The sequence below is a fragment of the Theropithecus gelada genome, chromosome 6 (assembly GCF_003255815.1).
Source record: "Theropithecus gelada isolate Dixy chromosome 6, Tgel_1.0, whole genome shotgun sequence".
NCBI lineage: Eukaryota > Metazoa > Chordata > Mammalia > Primates > Cercopithecidae > Theropithecus > Theropithecus gelada.
Genome location: NC_037673.1, coordinates 91,382,813 through 91,398,464, shown reverse-complemented (window position 1 = coordinate 91,398,464; position 15,652 = coordinate 91,382,813). Strand labels below are relative to the sequence as shown.

General features: G+C 38.3%; 1 protein-coding gene across 1 annotated transcript in view; it reads left to right on the top strand.

The window, feature by feature from the left end:
- The window catches only part of ELL2 (elongation factor for RNA polymerase II 2), a 77,076-nt gene that overhangs the window by 41,432 nt on the left and 19,992 nt on the right, over positions 1-15,652 (top strand). Inside the window, exons 3-5 of the mRNA XM_025388175.1 lie at positions 962-1,083; positions 6,513-6,676; positions 13,732-13,991. Of these exons, the coding sequence (XP_025243960.1) occupies positions 962-1,083; positions 6,513-6,676; positions 13,732-13,991 (546 nt within the window). The remainder of the gene's footprint in view (positions 1-961; positions 1,084-6,512; positions 6,677-13,731; positions 13,992-15,652) is intronic.

The following is a 15,652-nucleotide window of genomic DNA, read 5'->3' as shown; positions in this document are numbered from 1 at the left end:
TGCCTGTGGTGAAACCCCATCTCTACTAAAAATAGAAAAAAATTAGCCGGGCATGGTGGCAGGCATCTGTAATACAAGCTACTCAGGAGGCTGAGGCAGAGAATTGCTTGAACCCAGGAAGCAGAGGTTGCAGTGAATTGCTTGAACCCCAGGAGGCGGAGGTTGCAGTGAGCCAAGATCATGCCACTGCAGTCCAATCTGGGCAACAGAGCGAGACTCTATCTCAAAAATAAATAAATAAATAAAAATTAAAAATTAAAAAACAACAAAAAATAAAATACATCTGCCTCTTCCACAGTGTTGCCTGGGGCTCAGCCTGGGAGTGACCTACAGAATCATCTCTGTAGGCTGCAGACCCTGTTTCTGTAAACATGAGGATGTATAATGGAATCTTAGGGCAGCAGTTTTTACCTGTGAATATAATTATGGCATTAACCTTATGCTGTTACTCTTGTTCAAAAATACTACTCCAAGAAGCAGGAATTAAAATGAAATGTGTTTTTTTCTTAAAGGAGCCAAAGATTCGGATATGGACTCTTATCTCAGAGACTGCTTCAATATATATAAGCTATTTAGAAGGGGGTCATGTAAGCCAGACAAAACTTGTATAGCTCAAAAGAGGAAGAGCTTTTTACAAATTCACTAATAACTCTTTCATAGGAACTGTAACCATTTGCTACTTTGAAATGAAAAGGGTTCCTCTTATAAACTAACAGAAACTATTGAGCAGAAGTGATTACTGACACTTAAAGGTAGAAAATGGAAATAAGAATCTGGTGAGTTATAGGCACGTTTGCCAGATTCCTTGAATTGTTTGGTCATTTAAATGCTGTGAGGATGTATATATCAAAAGGGCTTCGGTCTAAAATATTTTCACTAGAAAAACCAGTAAGTCAGTCTTAAGACTTTTCTATGGCAAATTTATAATTTGAGGCATTTCTCTCTTTTCCCCCCATTTTAGCTTGTCAAAATTCCCAAAAATGATCCCCTCAATGAAGTTCATAACTTTAACTTCTATTTGTCAAATGTGGGCAAAGACAACCCTCAGGGCAGCTTTGACTGCATCCAGCAAACATTCTCCAGGTAGGTACTTTTCAAGGTACACCAAAGGGGAAAAATTTTTTATTTGAGATGGTTTTAGAAAATTAAACAATAAAGTACATAATAGTCATCCATAAATGTGTATTAAATTGAATTACACAGCTCATTTATTTATCTGAAAAATATTAAGCACCTACTGTATAATAGAAATTTCATTTGTAATGGGGATATAATCACAACAGTTCAAAGATTTTTGGTCTAATGGGGCTTTTAAGGTATAGAAGATATTTTTTACCTATGAAAAATGCAGTTTTTAAAAACTAAAGGCAATTTGAGGATTTTTTTTAGAAACATTTAATTCATTGAATTTAAGCAAGAATCTTATAGCATATTTGAGGCTCACACTCCAGAGTAAAGAAGTTAAAAATATCCATCTTGCATGCTTCTCTTCCTTCTTCCCTGTTCAAGCCATGTTCTAAGGTAGAAGGTAGATTTTTAAACATCTTTATTCTACAGCTGCATGGAAACTAGAAATTAACCCAGTAAAGCAGTCTCTTCTTCTTAAAAAAAAAAAAAAAGAAAAAAAGGAGGAAGGAAGAGAAGAATGTACACACCCTAGGGTACCATGGAACGCTTATCTACTTAGATCCTCTGTAAACAATAAGCCACTTGTTTCACTCTTCATTGCTTTGGTTGTTTCTGATTAAAAAGGCCCTTGAGCAGAAGGAGTTTGTTCTGCCCCTGGATATAAGACAAGGGAGGTTAGGGTCTCTCTTATTTCCTCATCATGTAAGGCTTTGACATTAGCCCCAAGTATCCTAGGCCAGCATATCTCTGCGATTTATCTGTGCAGTACTTGAAACTGTGGAAGTACTTGCTTAATGTGGAGGAAAAGAAGAAGGAAAGTTATGTTTCCAGCAGGTACAGGAGGCAGAGATACAAAATAAGACACTGACAGAGTTTTACATTTATCCTCCCATTTAAGGTGACTAAGTAACTTTTTGTTAATCTGTCATTTTCCCCAAGTATATATTCAATTTGCTTTCTGAAAATTACCCACCTTCAGACTTAAAGGTTTTGGCATAAATTGCTGTATTGTAGATTATATAGACTTTTCTGTGCTGTCCACTGTGGTGGCCACTGGCCACATTGGCTATTTACATTTCACCTGATAAAAAATTAAAGAAAATTTAAAATGTCATTACACATTCAGACTAACCACATTTTATGGTCTCAGTAGCTACATGTGGCTATCATAGTGGACAGCACAGTTATATAACATTTTCACTCTTGCAAAATGTTCTATTAATCAGCACTATGATAGATTATAGAATCACCAAGTATAAGGGTCCTTAGTGATTATGTGAGTCAATCCCTTCATTTCACAGGTAACTAATCCAGAGTTACATAGCTGGCTAGGCAAAATGAGAACTGAGTTCTTCTAACTCCCACCCCAGTATTGTTTATACACTACATGGTACACTAATTTTTAATTGTGGTGCTTGTCTCTAGATTGTTGTTTTATTATAGTGAGCACATTTTGATAACAAATTGAACAGTGTCCACTTAGGAATTTTATTAAGGAGCTTAATTCTCTCTTCAAAACCATTCATATCATCGTAAGTAATATGGCTTTACTGTTATATTATAAATACCCTGTGTGGTTATTTCTACCTTCCTTGTTTGGAAAAGGATTTAAGGTTACTTACAAAACTATATATGATGCAGTAAGAGAATAGAAACACTTATTGTGAGAATATTGGGGCAAATGTATCCCCTCTGTTTAATCCAAGGTGCTTTATAAAATGAGTGATAAGGGTATAAATTGAAGTCTGCCACTAGGAAAACAAAAGCACTGGCTTTTGTTCTTAGGTTTTCACTTCGCAGCCTGGCAGGCTGACCTGTCCATAATCTGGCTCCACCTTTTCCATTCAATTTGATTTCCATTTTCCTTATGGATCTTTTCTCTGTGACCACAGCACATGCTCTTCAAGGTCAGAGGCTTTCTTACGCCCTTTTTCTAGTTTCACACTGCTGACTGAGCTCAAAATACATGCTTATTGACTCAACCTGGAGATAAAAGGGTAAAAACAGATGCTCAGTAAATAAATGTTCAACAAATACAAATTAGTCTTCTTATCTACATTTTTAAACTTCCTTGATTCTCACTTTTCTCGTATGTAAAATGAAATCAATCTCACAGTCAAAATTGCCTTTCAAAAATTCCTTAAATCTACCCATTTTCAGGCTTAGTGAAAAATATGTAGTCTGGGACCTATAGTGTATAATAATTCACACTTAAGCGAAGGAAACGGTGAGCTAGGCTAGAGAAAGACTAGGGGAACATTTATATACATTTGTCTAAAACATTTAAACTTTCAGGGTAACTCGGTTCAGAAGGGATGAGTGAATAATTCTAGAGAGTACCTTCTTGCCTACAGGGTTTAGCTCCATTTGTTTTGCATAAAGATCTGTTTTCTGACTTTGCATGAGTGGCAGTATCTTCAGCTTATTCTCACTATGTAAATTACTTAGTAAATAATAGGAAGAGATGTTGAAATACAAACTTTCTGCCACCAGACCTTCACTCTATTGCAGTCATTTTCTGCCACTCTCCCTGCTCTCTCCCACTTCCTCTGAGGATGACCTTCTCCTCTCTCAGCATTCCTCTCTCAGTGGTTTTTTTCCCCTCTTTGGCATGCAAACATGCTCAAATGTATCTTATTAAAAAAGAAAATAAAAAACAAAAACAACCTCTCTTACATTCACTTCTTAACCCAGTCTGGCTTCAGTGCCCACCATTCCACTGAAACTGCTTCCCCAAGGGAGCTGTGACCTCCCTGCCCCCAAAATCCAGTGGATGCGTTATTGGTTCCTTATTATTCTGGACTTGATGCCAGTGTTGCACACTGTTGACCACTCTCTCCTGCTTAAAACGTCTGTTCCAGTGGCTTACATTACATAGTACTCTTCTAGTTTCCTTCCTACCTCTATAGCTGTGACTTTTCAGTCTCATGTGGTCTTCTTTTCTTCGTTTTGCTTAAAACTAGTGTTCTTCACAGTTGCTTCCCTCCTGAGACCCCTTCTCTCCTCATTCCTTCAAAGTCTCCATCTCCAACACTGAACTTAATTTCTTTGTCCCAGGCCTATCTCCCAACCTGTCCATCATCTTGTGTTCAGTGTTTCAGTACATAGCAGCTTCCATATACTTAGTAACCTGGGCATGATCTTTAACTTTTTTCCCCCACCTGTCTCTGACCGTGGCTAACTACTGACCAAGTTTTGTCACTTCCACCTCCTCACTATCTCTAGAAGCTGTGTACTACTATACATTCTCACTGCCGTATTCTGGTTCACACCATCACTTCTTGCCTGTAATTCTTCAGTAGCATCCCAACTAGCCTCTCTGCTTTCCTTCTGGTGTCCCCCTTCCTCTCAATCTATCCTCCATCCAGATTGAGCTTTCTGCAATACAGATGAGTTATGTTCTCTCCCCTGATTTCAGCCTCTCGTTATCCTTTGAATAAGGTCCAAAACCTGTAACACATGACCCTCAGAGCCCTTTGTGATGTATTTCTCATTCCCTCTTCAGCCTCAGCTCTAATTGTCCTTCCCAGTGTCCTTTGGACAATTTGAAAACCTTCTTTCTGCTCTTCCTAGGCCTGCACAGATTAGTTGTCCTCCCGGAACATTTTCATTCTTCTTCCCCCTTGCCCAGTCATCTTTCTAGATCACTTCAGGCATCACTTTCTCTGTGAAGTCCAGGTGAGATTACCTTTCTGGGAGTCCTCTGCTCCCTGGAATTTGTCACACTGTGTTGTGATTTCCAGTTTGCCCATCCTTGTCACCCTTGAAGGAGGGACCACAACTGTTAGTTCCTGTCACAGCCTCTATGCCTCACACATTGCTAGGCATGCAGTCCCTGCCCAATGAATATTTATGAGATGAATTAACTGGTTTGTTTTTTTTTTAAATACCATTTGTAAAGACAGTTATTAGCAATTTATAAAGATTTTATCAGCCAGGTGCAGTGGCTCACGCCTGTAATACCAGCACTTTGGTAGACCAAGGCGAATGTTCACGAGGTCAAGAGATCAAGACCATCCTGGCCAACATGGTGAAACCCCATCTCTACTAAAAAAACAAAAATTTGCTGGACATGGTGGCATGCGCCTGTAGTCCCAGCTACTTGGGAGGCTGAGGCAGGAGAATCACTTAAACCCGGGAGGCAGAGGTTGCAGTGAGCCGAGATTGCACCACTGCACTCCAGCCTGGCAACAGAGTGAGACTGTCTCAAAAAAAAAAAAAAAAAAAAATTATCAACCCTTATTTCTTTGTATTATAACACAGTTACTTATAATTAAGTTTGGAAATAGATGATCAGAGCTGTAGTGTCACTTTCATTAGTTTTATATTCCAGTTTGTTTTCAGGCCATAGCAATTTCTTTATAAAATACCAGTTATGACTGTGACTATGATCCCCCTAATATTAGCATGTTATTTTGAAACAGAGCCATCTTCTAGGTCCATGTTAATATTCATGATTATTTCAATAAAAGTTTTTTCTTTTTTTTTTTTTTTTTTTTTGAGATGGGGTCTTACTCTGTTGCCCAGGCTGGAGTGCAGTGGCGCCATCTCAGCTCACTGCAACCTTCACCTCCTGGGGTCAAGAGACTCTCCCACTTCAGTCTCCTGAATAGCTGGAACTTCAGGGACACGCTACCATGCCCAGCTAGTTTTTGTAGAGATAAGGTTTCTCCATGTTGCCCAGGCTGGTCTCAAACTCCTGAACTCAAGCAATCCACCTGCCTTGGCCTCCCAAAGTGTTGGGATTACAGGCGTGAGCCACCATGCCCCGACTGAAAAAAAAAATTACTATAAAAATCATTTGCCCTGTGTTTTCTTCAACATTTGCTATAGAGATTTAACAAAGTAAATGCAAATTCTGCAAATTTTTAGGAACTTTTTGGACTAATAATATTAAAGTAAGCTTTAAGGTTTGTCAGTATTTTCACCTTAAAATACCCTATTTAAAATAAAGACTGTGTGGTGAGTCCATTTCAACTAATCAGTCCAAAGCACGTATATTGTGGCTTTACTAAAAGTAAACTTTTTAACTTTCCTCATATCAGTGTTAGATAATTCTTTAAAATAGTTAACAGTATAGAACTACAATGTCCATCGGAACTCTGGTCTCGCTCCAAATACTGATTTTTTTTTCTTTTTCAAAATTTTATGGATTTGGTCTCTGAGAGCTCACTTCGTCCATTATATAAAGAATATGAAAAAAAGTGATGTGAAGAGGAGGATCTTAGGTATTTTAAATAACATTTGCATTTAAAAATTAATATTAGTTATTTTAGGATTGCAAACTTATTTGGGCTGCTGATTTTAGGTTTATATAATTCTTGTTTGTCTTTATTGTACAAAATGAAGGTCATGTCTAACAAAGCCACTGACTTACTTGACAGCTCTGGAGCCTCCCAGCTCAATTGCCTGGGATTTATACAAGATAAAATTACAGTGTGTGCAACAAACGACTCGTATCAGATGACACGAGAAAGAATGACCCAGGCAGAGGAGGAATCCCGCAACCGAAGCACAAAAGTTATCAAACCCGGTGGACCATATGTAGGTTTGTATAGATACCTTTCTTCCTCTTGCTGATTGATTGGAATAATTCAAGATCACCATAGGTAAATACCAGTAATATTAACTTAATGAAAACACAGAAGCTAGTTTTCAGAACATTTTGGATAACATGGTGAGGAAAACAAAGTTATTTGTACTCTTCAGACTGCCGGTGAATTGAAGAGCATATTTTAAAGTTCTGTGACTTTCCTAAATCCTGAATCTTCTGTTGGCTGCTTACTATTATTTTATAGTACTGGGATCTGTTCACATTACTGCGTGAAGTTGCAATCGTGGTACCGTTGTATTTTCTTTGTCACTAGATGATGTAATTTCAGTGATGGATACTATGGTTCTTGTTTTGCCTTTTTGTAGGGATATTTTTATGGTAAAATCTGTTAGTAGAATTTATGGGTTGATAATCTCATTGTCGTAGACTTTGCTTACATTTTCAGAGCATCTTTGTACAACAAAGATTTTTCATTACAAAAATATAAAATGTGCTTATAGCAAAGCATTACAACAGAGCATTAGAGTGATATCTCTTTGGTTCCTCAGTTGTGATCCTCATCCTCATCTATCCGTTAATTAAGACCCTATCCAACCCCCATCATTTTTATCATTAGCTCACTCAGGTGTCTATCAAATTGAAGGGAAGTGAGACCAGACTTGCAAGATGAATCTCTCCTTTATGAGCAGTGACCTGAACAAACTTTAAGGAGTCAATTCATGGTGACTATTAACAGTAATAGAATTATCAAGAGTGAGGAGGAGCTCTTTGAGTCCTTGGTCAATTTAATAACACAAGTCACTCTATAGTAAATGATGAAAGGATATTAATTTGGAAACTGAAACGCTCACAAAAAGTCTCTTGAAGAACCAAGTCCCTTAACTAGCATCTTTCCAAGGTTTGGCTTCATTCTACTTCTGTGTTTTCCCATTACTGATCCAGCTACAGTACATTCAGCTTTGAGAAGCTCCTGTAGTGTCTTTAATAAGTACTTCTTTGAAACAAAGCCAGTGCTCCTGGGGCTTGGTGCTTAGCTTAGATACATTTAGTTTGGTTTAACAACAATTCATCCCCTCCCCAGATATCTGTACCCATGGGGCCTAGTTCCCTGCTCAGTAAGTTACTAGCAATGAGACTTTTCACCTTCTCTCTCCTGCTGAGTGAGGTAGCAACTTCCAGCCTCCTTTCTTTCTCCTTCATCCTCAAAAGTAACTTAATTAATTTTCTGGGCTAGTAGACTAAATCTTAAATTGTTTTTTAAAACACACAAGATCTACCACACTTACATTTAAGCACAAACTATGAATGATCTACCCCTGTTGCTTGGAAAATATTGTTTTCCGAGATGGAAACCACCCAGTACCACCATTTTATAAACAGTGAGGCAAATTGTTGTGTTTGACAAAGCAATAGAAGACTGAAACCATCAAAACAATTTTTTCCTTCCCAATATAACTAGCTGAAAAAAACAAAAAACCCTCCCCTTGATTTATTCCAAAGCTTGAAAATCAGTGATGATGACTGCACTTTTCCATTGAATGGTCCTTGGGTGTCATCTGTGTTCATGTGTTTTTGTTTGTTTTCAAAGAGTCAGGTACAGTTTGTTTATAGCTTTACACAACAGACTTCAACACCCAAAATCCCACAGTCCACATACTTCCTAATGTTACTGGGAATTTTAGAACTTGCAAGGTTTCTTTTAGGTACTACAAATAATTTACATACATTTTGGAGGTGACCACAGGAAATTTGAGGTTATCAGAGTTTACATGTGAACCAAATTACACCTCCCCTCTCCTAAGAAGAGCTGGCCTCCCTCTATACACCCTTCTCCGCCCTGCAGAGGCCTGTGGCAATCTCTGCCAATCCGGACACTCTGTAGGCCTTTTCCTCTTTGCTTTGTCCTCAGTGTCCTAGCCACTCACCATCACAGCAGTGTTCTTATGTGATCATAAATCTTGTCATTAACCTCCTCAGCCTTTTATTCTCTAGGTCAAATAACCCCAGCTCCTTTTATCTTTTCTTAGTATAGCCTGTATCCCAACCCTTTAATTATTGTATTGCTCTCCTCTGGACTGCCTCCAATTCTTCACCTCAGAGTTCAAAACTGGCCACACTACTCTTAAAAGTCTGAGCAAGGCTGGGTGCGATGCCTCACACCTGTAATCTCAGCACTTTGGGAAGCCGAAGCGGGCGGATCATGAGGTCAAGAGATCAAGACCATCCTGGCCAACATGGTGAAACCCTGTCTCTACTAAAAATACAAAAATAAATTAACTGGGCATGATGGCGTGCACCTGTAATCTCAGCTAAGTGGGAGGCTGAGGCAGGAGTATCACTTGAATCCAGGAGGTGGAGGTTACAGTGAGCCGAGATCGTACCCCTGCACTCCAACCTGGCGACAGAGCGAGACTCCGTCTCAAAAAAAAAAAAAAAACAAATGTGGTCATTTCTGAATAAAGGGGAGCAATGGATTCAAGTATCCTGATTGGCTTTTTTGTTGTCTGTTTTGATTTTTTTTACTGTATTTTGTTAGGTCATGTTTTGATCTTTTTCTTTTAACCTTATCCATTGCTAGCCCTTTCCCATGTATTGTTTTCCTTCCAGGCAGCTCAATCTGTATCTTCCTGCCTCTTTCGGTGTCTCAAAACTGTCTGATTCATTCATTTCTTTAAAATAGCAATCACCCTTCAATACTAATAAAACCCAGCACTTATTGAGTGCTTGCTGTGTGCAAGGCACTGGTTAGCACTCACATGTAGTTACTCATTGGAATCTCATAATCACCCTATGAAGAATGTTATGATTCTCTCTGTATTTTACATACCAAATTGTTGGTATCAGCAAATAGCAAATTATATGAGTATGATCTCATTAACAAGTTCTGTGCTTTTCTTAAGACAGTAAGATATACCCCTTTAATTAATAATAGACTATATCACATAAAATGACACCAAAAGTTCACCTATGCCAGCTTAGAGGTACCTGCATGACAAGGTTTCTTTCAACAATGTAGGCCTGGGTAGAAGACCAATGAGAATAATGCTGACCCCACTGTGGCATGGTAGTAGCATGATGCCACCTGACAGCTAGACTTAGGGAGGAAGGCCAGTTCGAGGCAGTGAAGACTGTGTTCCTAGGTGTCACCTGGCCTAATCACCCAGGAATATGAGTTTCTGCAACCCTCTTGTGGGCAGAAGAAACCAAAACCTATTTGCCTAGAGAGGAGCAGGAAAGGCTTTAACCTAGAAAACAGTATCTTCCAGTAATATTTTTACTTGTAGTCATGACATTTATATCAGTGGTAAACTATGTTGTATTGTTATAATTCCTCTCCTTTGTTAAAAAAAAAAATCACTAATCACCACTGCTTCTAGTTCACCAATATTTTAAGTCTGCTCACTGACTTCTGCCTAAATTCTGAAAGTGTCTTAAATTATGAATTTTTATATGTATTAATACTTATTTAGGTATACAAAATAACCAGTCTAATTTCTAGGATTCTGTTTCCAATTTTTCCAACTTCCAGCCCACCCTCATTATTTTTTTCAATTTCTACCCTTTGTGAACAAACCTCCTTATTTTTGATGACAGACAGACAAATCATTCAACATCCTACTTTTCTCAATATTACAAAAAAAAAAAAAAAGGTGGGTATTTGAACTAGACAAGATCTAAGGTCCTTTATAGTGCTAACATTTTGTGAATGTTCGGTATATATATTTTGGTAGTAAACGTTTTGAAAAAGTAGTCACAAATGCCAAGTGGTGGAGATTTCCCTTGCAATGGATTATGTAGTTAACCATGACAGAGTCATGTCATTGTCATGAGCCTGCAGATGTTTTTAAAGCCTTGGGTCTGTATTGCCAGGGCTTCTGGTCAGGTTCCACAGAATGGAAAAAAAACTGCAGAAAGTGGCTGCAGTCCCTTCTCTCTTTGTGATGGACATTTTAACATCTTCCTTTCAGACTATTTACTCAGAGCCATTAGACTGAGGGGTAAATACTTTTGCCATCTTTATTAAATGAAGAAGCTAGAATTGGACTCCTTGTTATGAAACAACAATTTAGTTGTAGTCCTAGATTACCCAACCCTGCCGGAGCCACTGCTACTATTTATATAAAGAGCCCAGGGAATTGATTAGCATTTGGGTCTGGGAAGAGAATTAGGTTCTCCCATAGGTTTTATTAAAATGGCTTTTTCTGAGATAAATATAAAAAATAAATTCTTTCTTCTTCCCACTTTGAACCTGACATTTTCTTGCTTTACTTTTTCATTTTTTCTTTTAGCATCTCAATTCTGTAAGTACCTTTATCACTGATGTTTTCTTCATCTGTAGCCTGTCTTTCCTTAAACCAGAGGATTCCTTCCTTGTTGAACAGGCACAGAAGAGATAGGGAGGTAGTGAACAAGTGATCTTTGAGTGTCATTCAGTGGTCCAGTATGGCTGAGTTGTTATTTCAAGTATTTGAATGAAATATGAGGTACCCCTAACTAGCTGTCTAAAAGAAAAATGAGGTAAAGGACAAAGTGAGTGTTTTGGGGGTAGGGGATTCATGGGGAGATGACAGTCTAGCAATGGGCCCCAAGTAAGACTCCAGTTCTGTCTTCTCTCGATCAGGCTCTTACTTTCTTGCCAAACATCATACTTACATCCCTTTTAAGGGCAAAGTTAGCCTCCCTGATTTGTTTTCTCCATACCTGCTTTGGGGAAGCATGGGCATAAACCCAGTAGACCTTGGAGACCTCCTGAGACAAGGATCAGAGGTGAATCAGAGGTACAGAGGAGGTAGGACACCTGAAAAAGTACTGTTACTTTTTTCTCTTTTTAATTTTATTTGCCTTGCCACTTGAATTCATCCTAAATGACCAGTCCTAGTGTGTGTAGCTTAGCTAACAAACAAAAAAAATTCTCTGCCCATCCCCCTTCCTAGACAGAAAGAAGGGCTTCTCAGTTAGCTTGGTTTGGAGAAGAGTTAAACAAACTTCTTTTTTGCAAGACTTGTTAAGGGGGAGGGAGTGTGGAATTTATAGCATTTTCTAAACTTGTGACCTTGACTCTATTTTTAAAAAATAGTATTCCTTAAAATTTTAATAGGAAATAATATTTGTTAACCCTGTTGCAACTGGGAAATGCTGGATTACATGGTTTCCCCATGCCACATTAGAAATTTCAGTGTGTATTCACACTCTGGCAGCCTGGCAATGTGGGGAAATATGGACTGTGTTGATTCCTGCTCCTCTGCTTACTTGCTCTCTTGCTGTCATTCATTTAGTCATCAAATACTGATTCAAGGTATGCTAGTGGACAAAGCAGCCACTGCCCTGCCCTCATAGAGCTTATAGCCTAACACAAAGCAACAGCAAACATTAGGCGTTTGTTCATAAAACCTTTCCCACAGACTTACAGGCAGGAAAATTAGGTATTAATCAAATCACAGAACCTCCCAAATGCTAAGTGAAGGCTTTACCCTTTGAGCATATCCCATTAAAAGCCTCAGTTTTCTCATCTGTGAAAGGGGACGATACCTGCCTTTTCAGGTTATTGTGAGACCTAATGAGATAGTATGTATGCAGCTCTTAGCACAGTGTCCCCCACATAATTGGTGCATAAGTATCCAGCTGACGTTGATCTAGCTGTCTCTAATTTAAGAAAAATACAGAAACCCCAATCTAAATCTATCTCTAAAACTCTAATTATAACTTAAGTTTTTCTTATCATTAGGCAGTGTCCCCTTAATGCTGAGTTCCTTAGTAGTGTAACAGTTTGATATTTGCAATTGGTTTTGTACAGATAGTAAAGAAACATACCAGCCAATAAAGGTTTCAGGTTGAGAGCATTCATCTTTTTTCCCTTACTGGAGGTGGGAGGGAATGAAAACACACAGGCCTTCGGACCAGGCCTGGGGAGCCCAGCATGGACAGAATTACTACTCAGTAAAGCTCCTGCCCCAGTGAACTGTTTTCACCCCAGACCACAGCTTATAGGAGCTGCTTTTACCCACCCATTATTTCTAGTTGTTAGTCTTGTTCCTAATTCAGTTGTCCACGTTGTATGTCATTACAAATTCTTCCCCTTCTTTAACCAGAGGGCATAGAGTTGGGGCTTGGTGTGTCCTAAACAAGCTAAAAGATTCCACCTGTAAAATCATAAAATGAGAGTCTCACACAGTTTCATGCTACTTTTTGTCCCTTCAGCAAGGAATGGTTACTGGGATTGTCAGTGACCAGGCATGTCTGGATAGCTTCACACATACACATAATACCTAGTTCACCTCGGCCCACACATGTTCTAGAAGTAGCCACTTGCCAAGTGTCAGTGTTCAGTCTAAACAGCAAATGGGTTAACCACATGAACAGCACTGGCCCATGTGAGAATGGTGTGAAGGCCTCCTTTGTACCATTTTCCGTTTCTCTAACTCACATGTGTAGTCTCAGCACTGCAGAGGAGAGATTTGTTTGTGCCCTCTGAGATTGGTTGGCTGGTTGGTTCCTAGTTTTGTTTTATGAATCCTAAAACTTGTTGTGGCCTGTAAAAAAAAAAAAAGAATATCACTAATGGATGCCTCATGACGTTGACCTCCCCGCCTCTTTGTGACTTCTGAACGTGTGAAATTACTAACATAATGCTCAGCCAAGAATGTGTTCTTAGAGAGGTCTGACAGGTATTTCTGACATTTCACCATGTTCACTGTATTATAGTTTGCTTTTCAGAAATGGCATATATTTATTTAAGATAGAAGTTATCAAGTCTGTGGTTACAGTTTGTGTTACTAGTTATTATCTTTCTGTAGCGAAATCACCAAAATACATGCATAATACGTATTATTTCCAAGAAATGATTTTATTTAAATGATTTCTAATTCAAATTTTAGGCCATTTATTTAAAATGCTTTCTGTTTGCATGCCTTCTTAAAGATTGAAATAAAGTGGCCTTTATTATTATTTCCTCTAGAAATGAAGAGGTACCTAAATCAGAATTGTGGAAACTGAGATGCTCATATTGTAACCCACAAATGTGTAACAATGTCATTTCCACTGGACTTTAGGGAAAAGAGTGCAAATTCGGAGAGCACCTCAAGCTGTTTCAGATACAGTTCCTGAGAGGAAAAGGTCAACCCCCATGAACCCTGCAAATACAATTCGAAAGACACACAGCAGCAGCAGCGTCTCTCAGAGGCCATACAGGGACAGGGTGATTCACTTACTGGCCCTGAAGGCCTACAAGAAACCCGAGCTACTTGCTAGACTCCAGAAAGATGGTGTCAATCAAAAAGACAAGAACTCTCTGGGAGCAATTCTGCAACAGGTGAGGACAGCTGGAGAAAGGTCCTTCCTGCTTACCTTCTTGTTAAAATGTTCATTTAAAAAAAGTTGTTGTCATTATTATCATTATTATTGAGATAGAGAAATTTTAGGATTATTTTGATCAGTGGCATGTGAAATACAACTCGTGAATATTAAGTTAAATCATCTTATTTTAAGCACTTAATTAAAAACTAGTTGAAATGTGAGCATTGTCTTTATTTGGGACCAACAAATTTTGTTCTCAAATTCCATTAAGAAGAAAGTAAGAAGTGTTTGTTATCTGTTTTTAGTCCTGAATACACTAAAGTATTGCCTTAATTTGTATTGGTTATTGTCGGTGAAATTGTGCAATGTATTCTGTTGGCCTTTGATTGGTATAAGACAGAACATTTTTGCCTAGTAAATAGTTTAAAATGTATCTTGCCCCACATACTTGGTGCTGCCCTTATTACTCTGTCTTTTTCTGCCACTGAGTGTACCAAGATCAGTCGCTTGTCTGCATAAAAGCATATGAAATTGTAATGTGTTAGCAGTGATCCCGTGCCTTATCACAAGCTTACATGTAAAAAAGTGGGCCATTGTTTTTTAAAGTCAGTGGTTTGGTAGACTGTAACCTCCTATATATTTTTTCTTCCTTCCTTCTATCCATCTGTCATAAATGTTTATGAGCATTCAGATCCACCATAAAGGGTGGTCCATCTTTTTTATTTTTTCTAAGGAAATAACATTTCCAAAGAAGTTATTCTGAATTTCATCATTTAAAAAAAAAAAAAAAAAACCTACAGGCTTTGATCTATTATTCAAAGAGTAACACTTTCAAGTATTTTTTTCAATCCATTATCTCTTACGTTCACAACATAATACTAAATGTTATGAAAGGGTAAAACCATTGTCTCCAATTCAGGTTAACCAGTCCCAAGGTATCTCAATCAATCTTAAGGATCTTTATTAAGTCCTTTAGCACTTTTTGGAAATCATTTAAATCCATATGTAACATAGCAGTTTTACGAGCTCAAAAGAAAGGAGAGAATAAATGAGAATGAGGGTGTGTGTGTTCAGTTTGATATTTGGAGAAGCAGTGAGAGTCAGGTTACAAATCACAAAACATTTGGTAACTGCATCTCCCGAACGGTTGTGAATTACCTCGGTTTGATAATGGAGAGGGCAAAATGACTGCAGAGGCAATTCACACATAGACTACTATTGATACATGGCAGTAGTTATGTGATTATATGTATACATATAGATATCTATATAGGTGTATATGTGTGTGTGTGTATGTATATATCTGAAAGTGTAGATATTTACCCCCAAGCAAGTGAGGTATGAGAGTTACTAGTGTTGATCATTTGATAGAATCTAGAGCATCATCTCATCCTGGTAACATATTAGAATCCCCTTGGGTAGCTTTTAGAACATGCCAGTGCCTGAACTCCACCTGAGACCAACAAAAGCCAAGTATCTGAAGGTGGGGCCTAGGCACTCATATTGTATATGGCCCTAATGATTCTAATATATGAGCTGAAACCACTAGCCTAGTGAAAACACAGATAGAAAGGCTAACAACGTCTACCACTTTTTGAGCATATACTATGTGCCAGGCACAGTGCTAGGCATTTCACGTGCACGATCTAATTTAAACTCACAAGGAAGATATCAGGC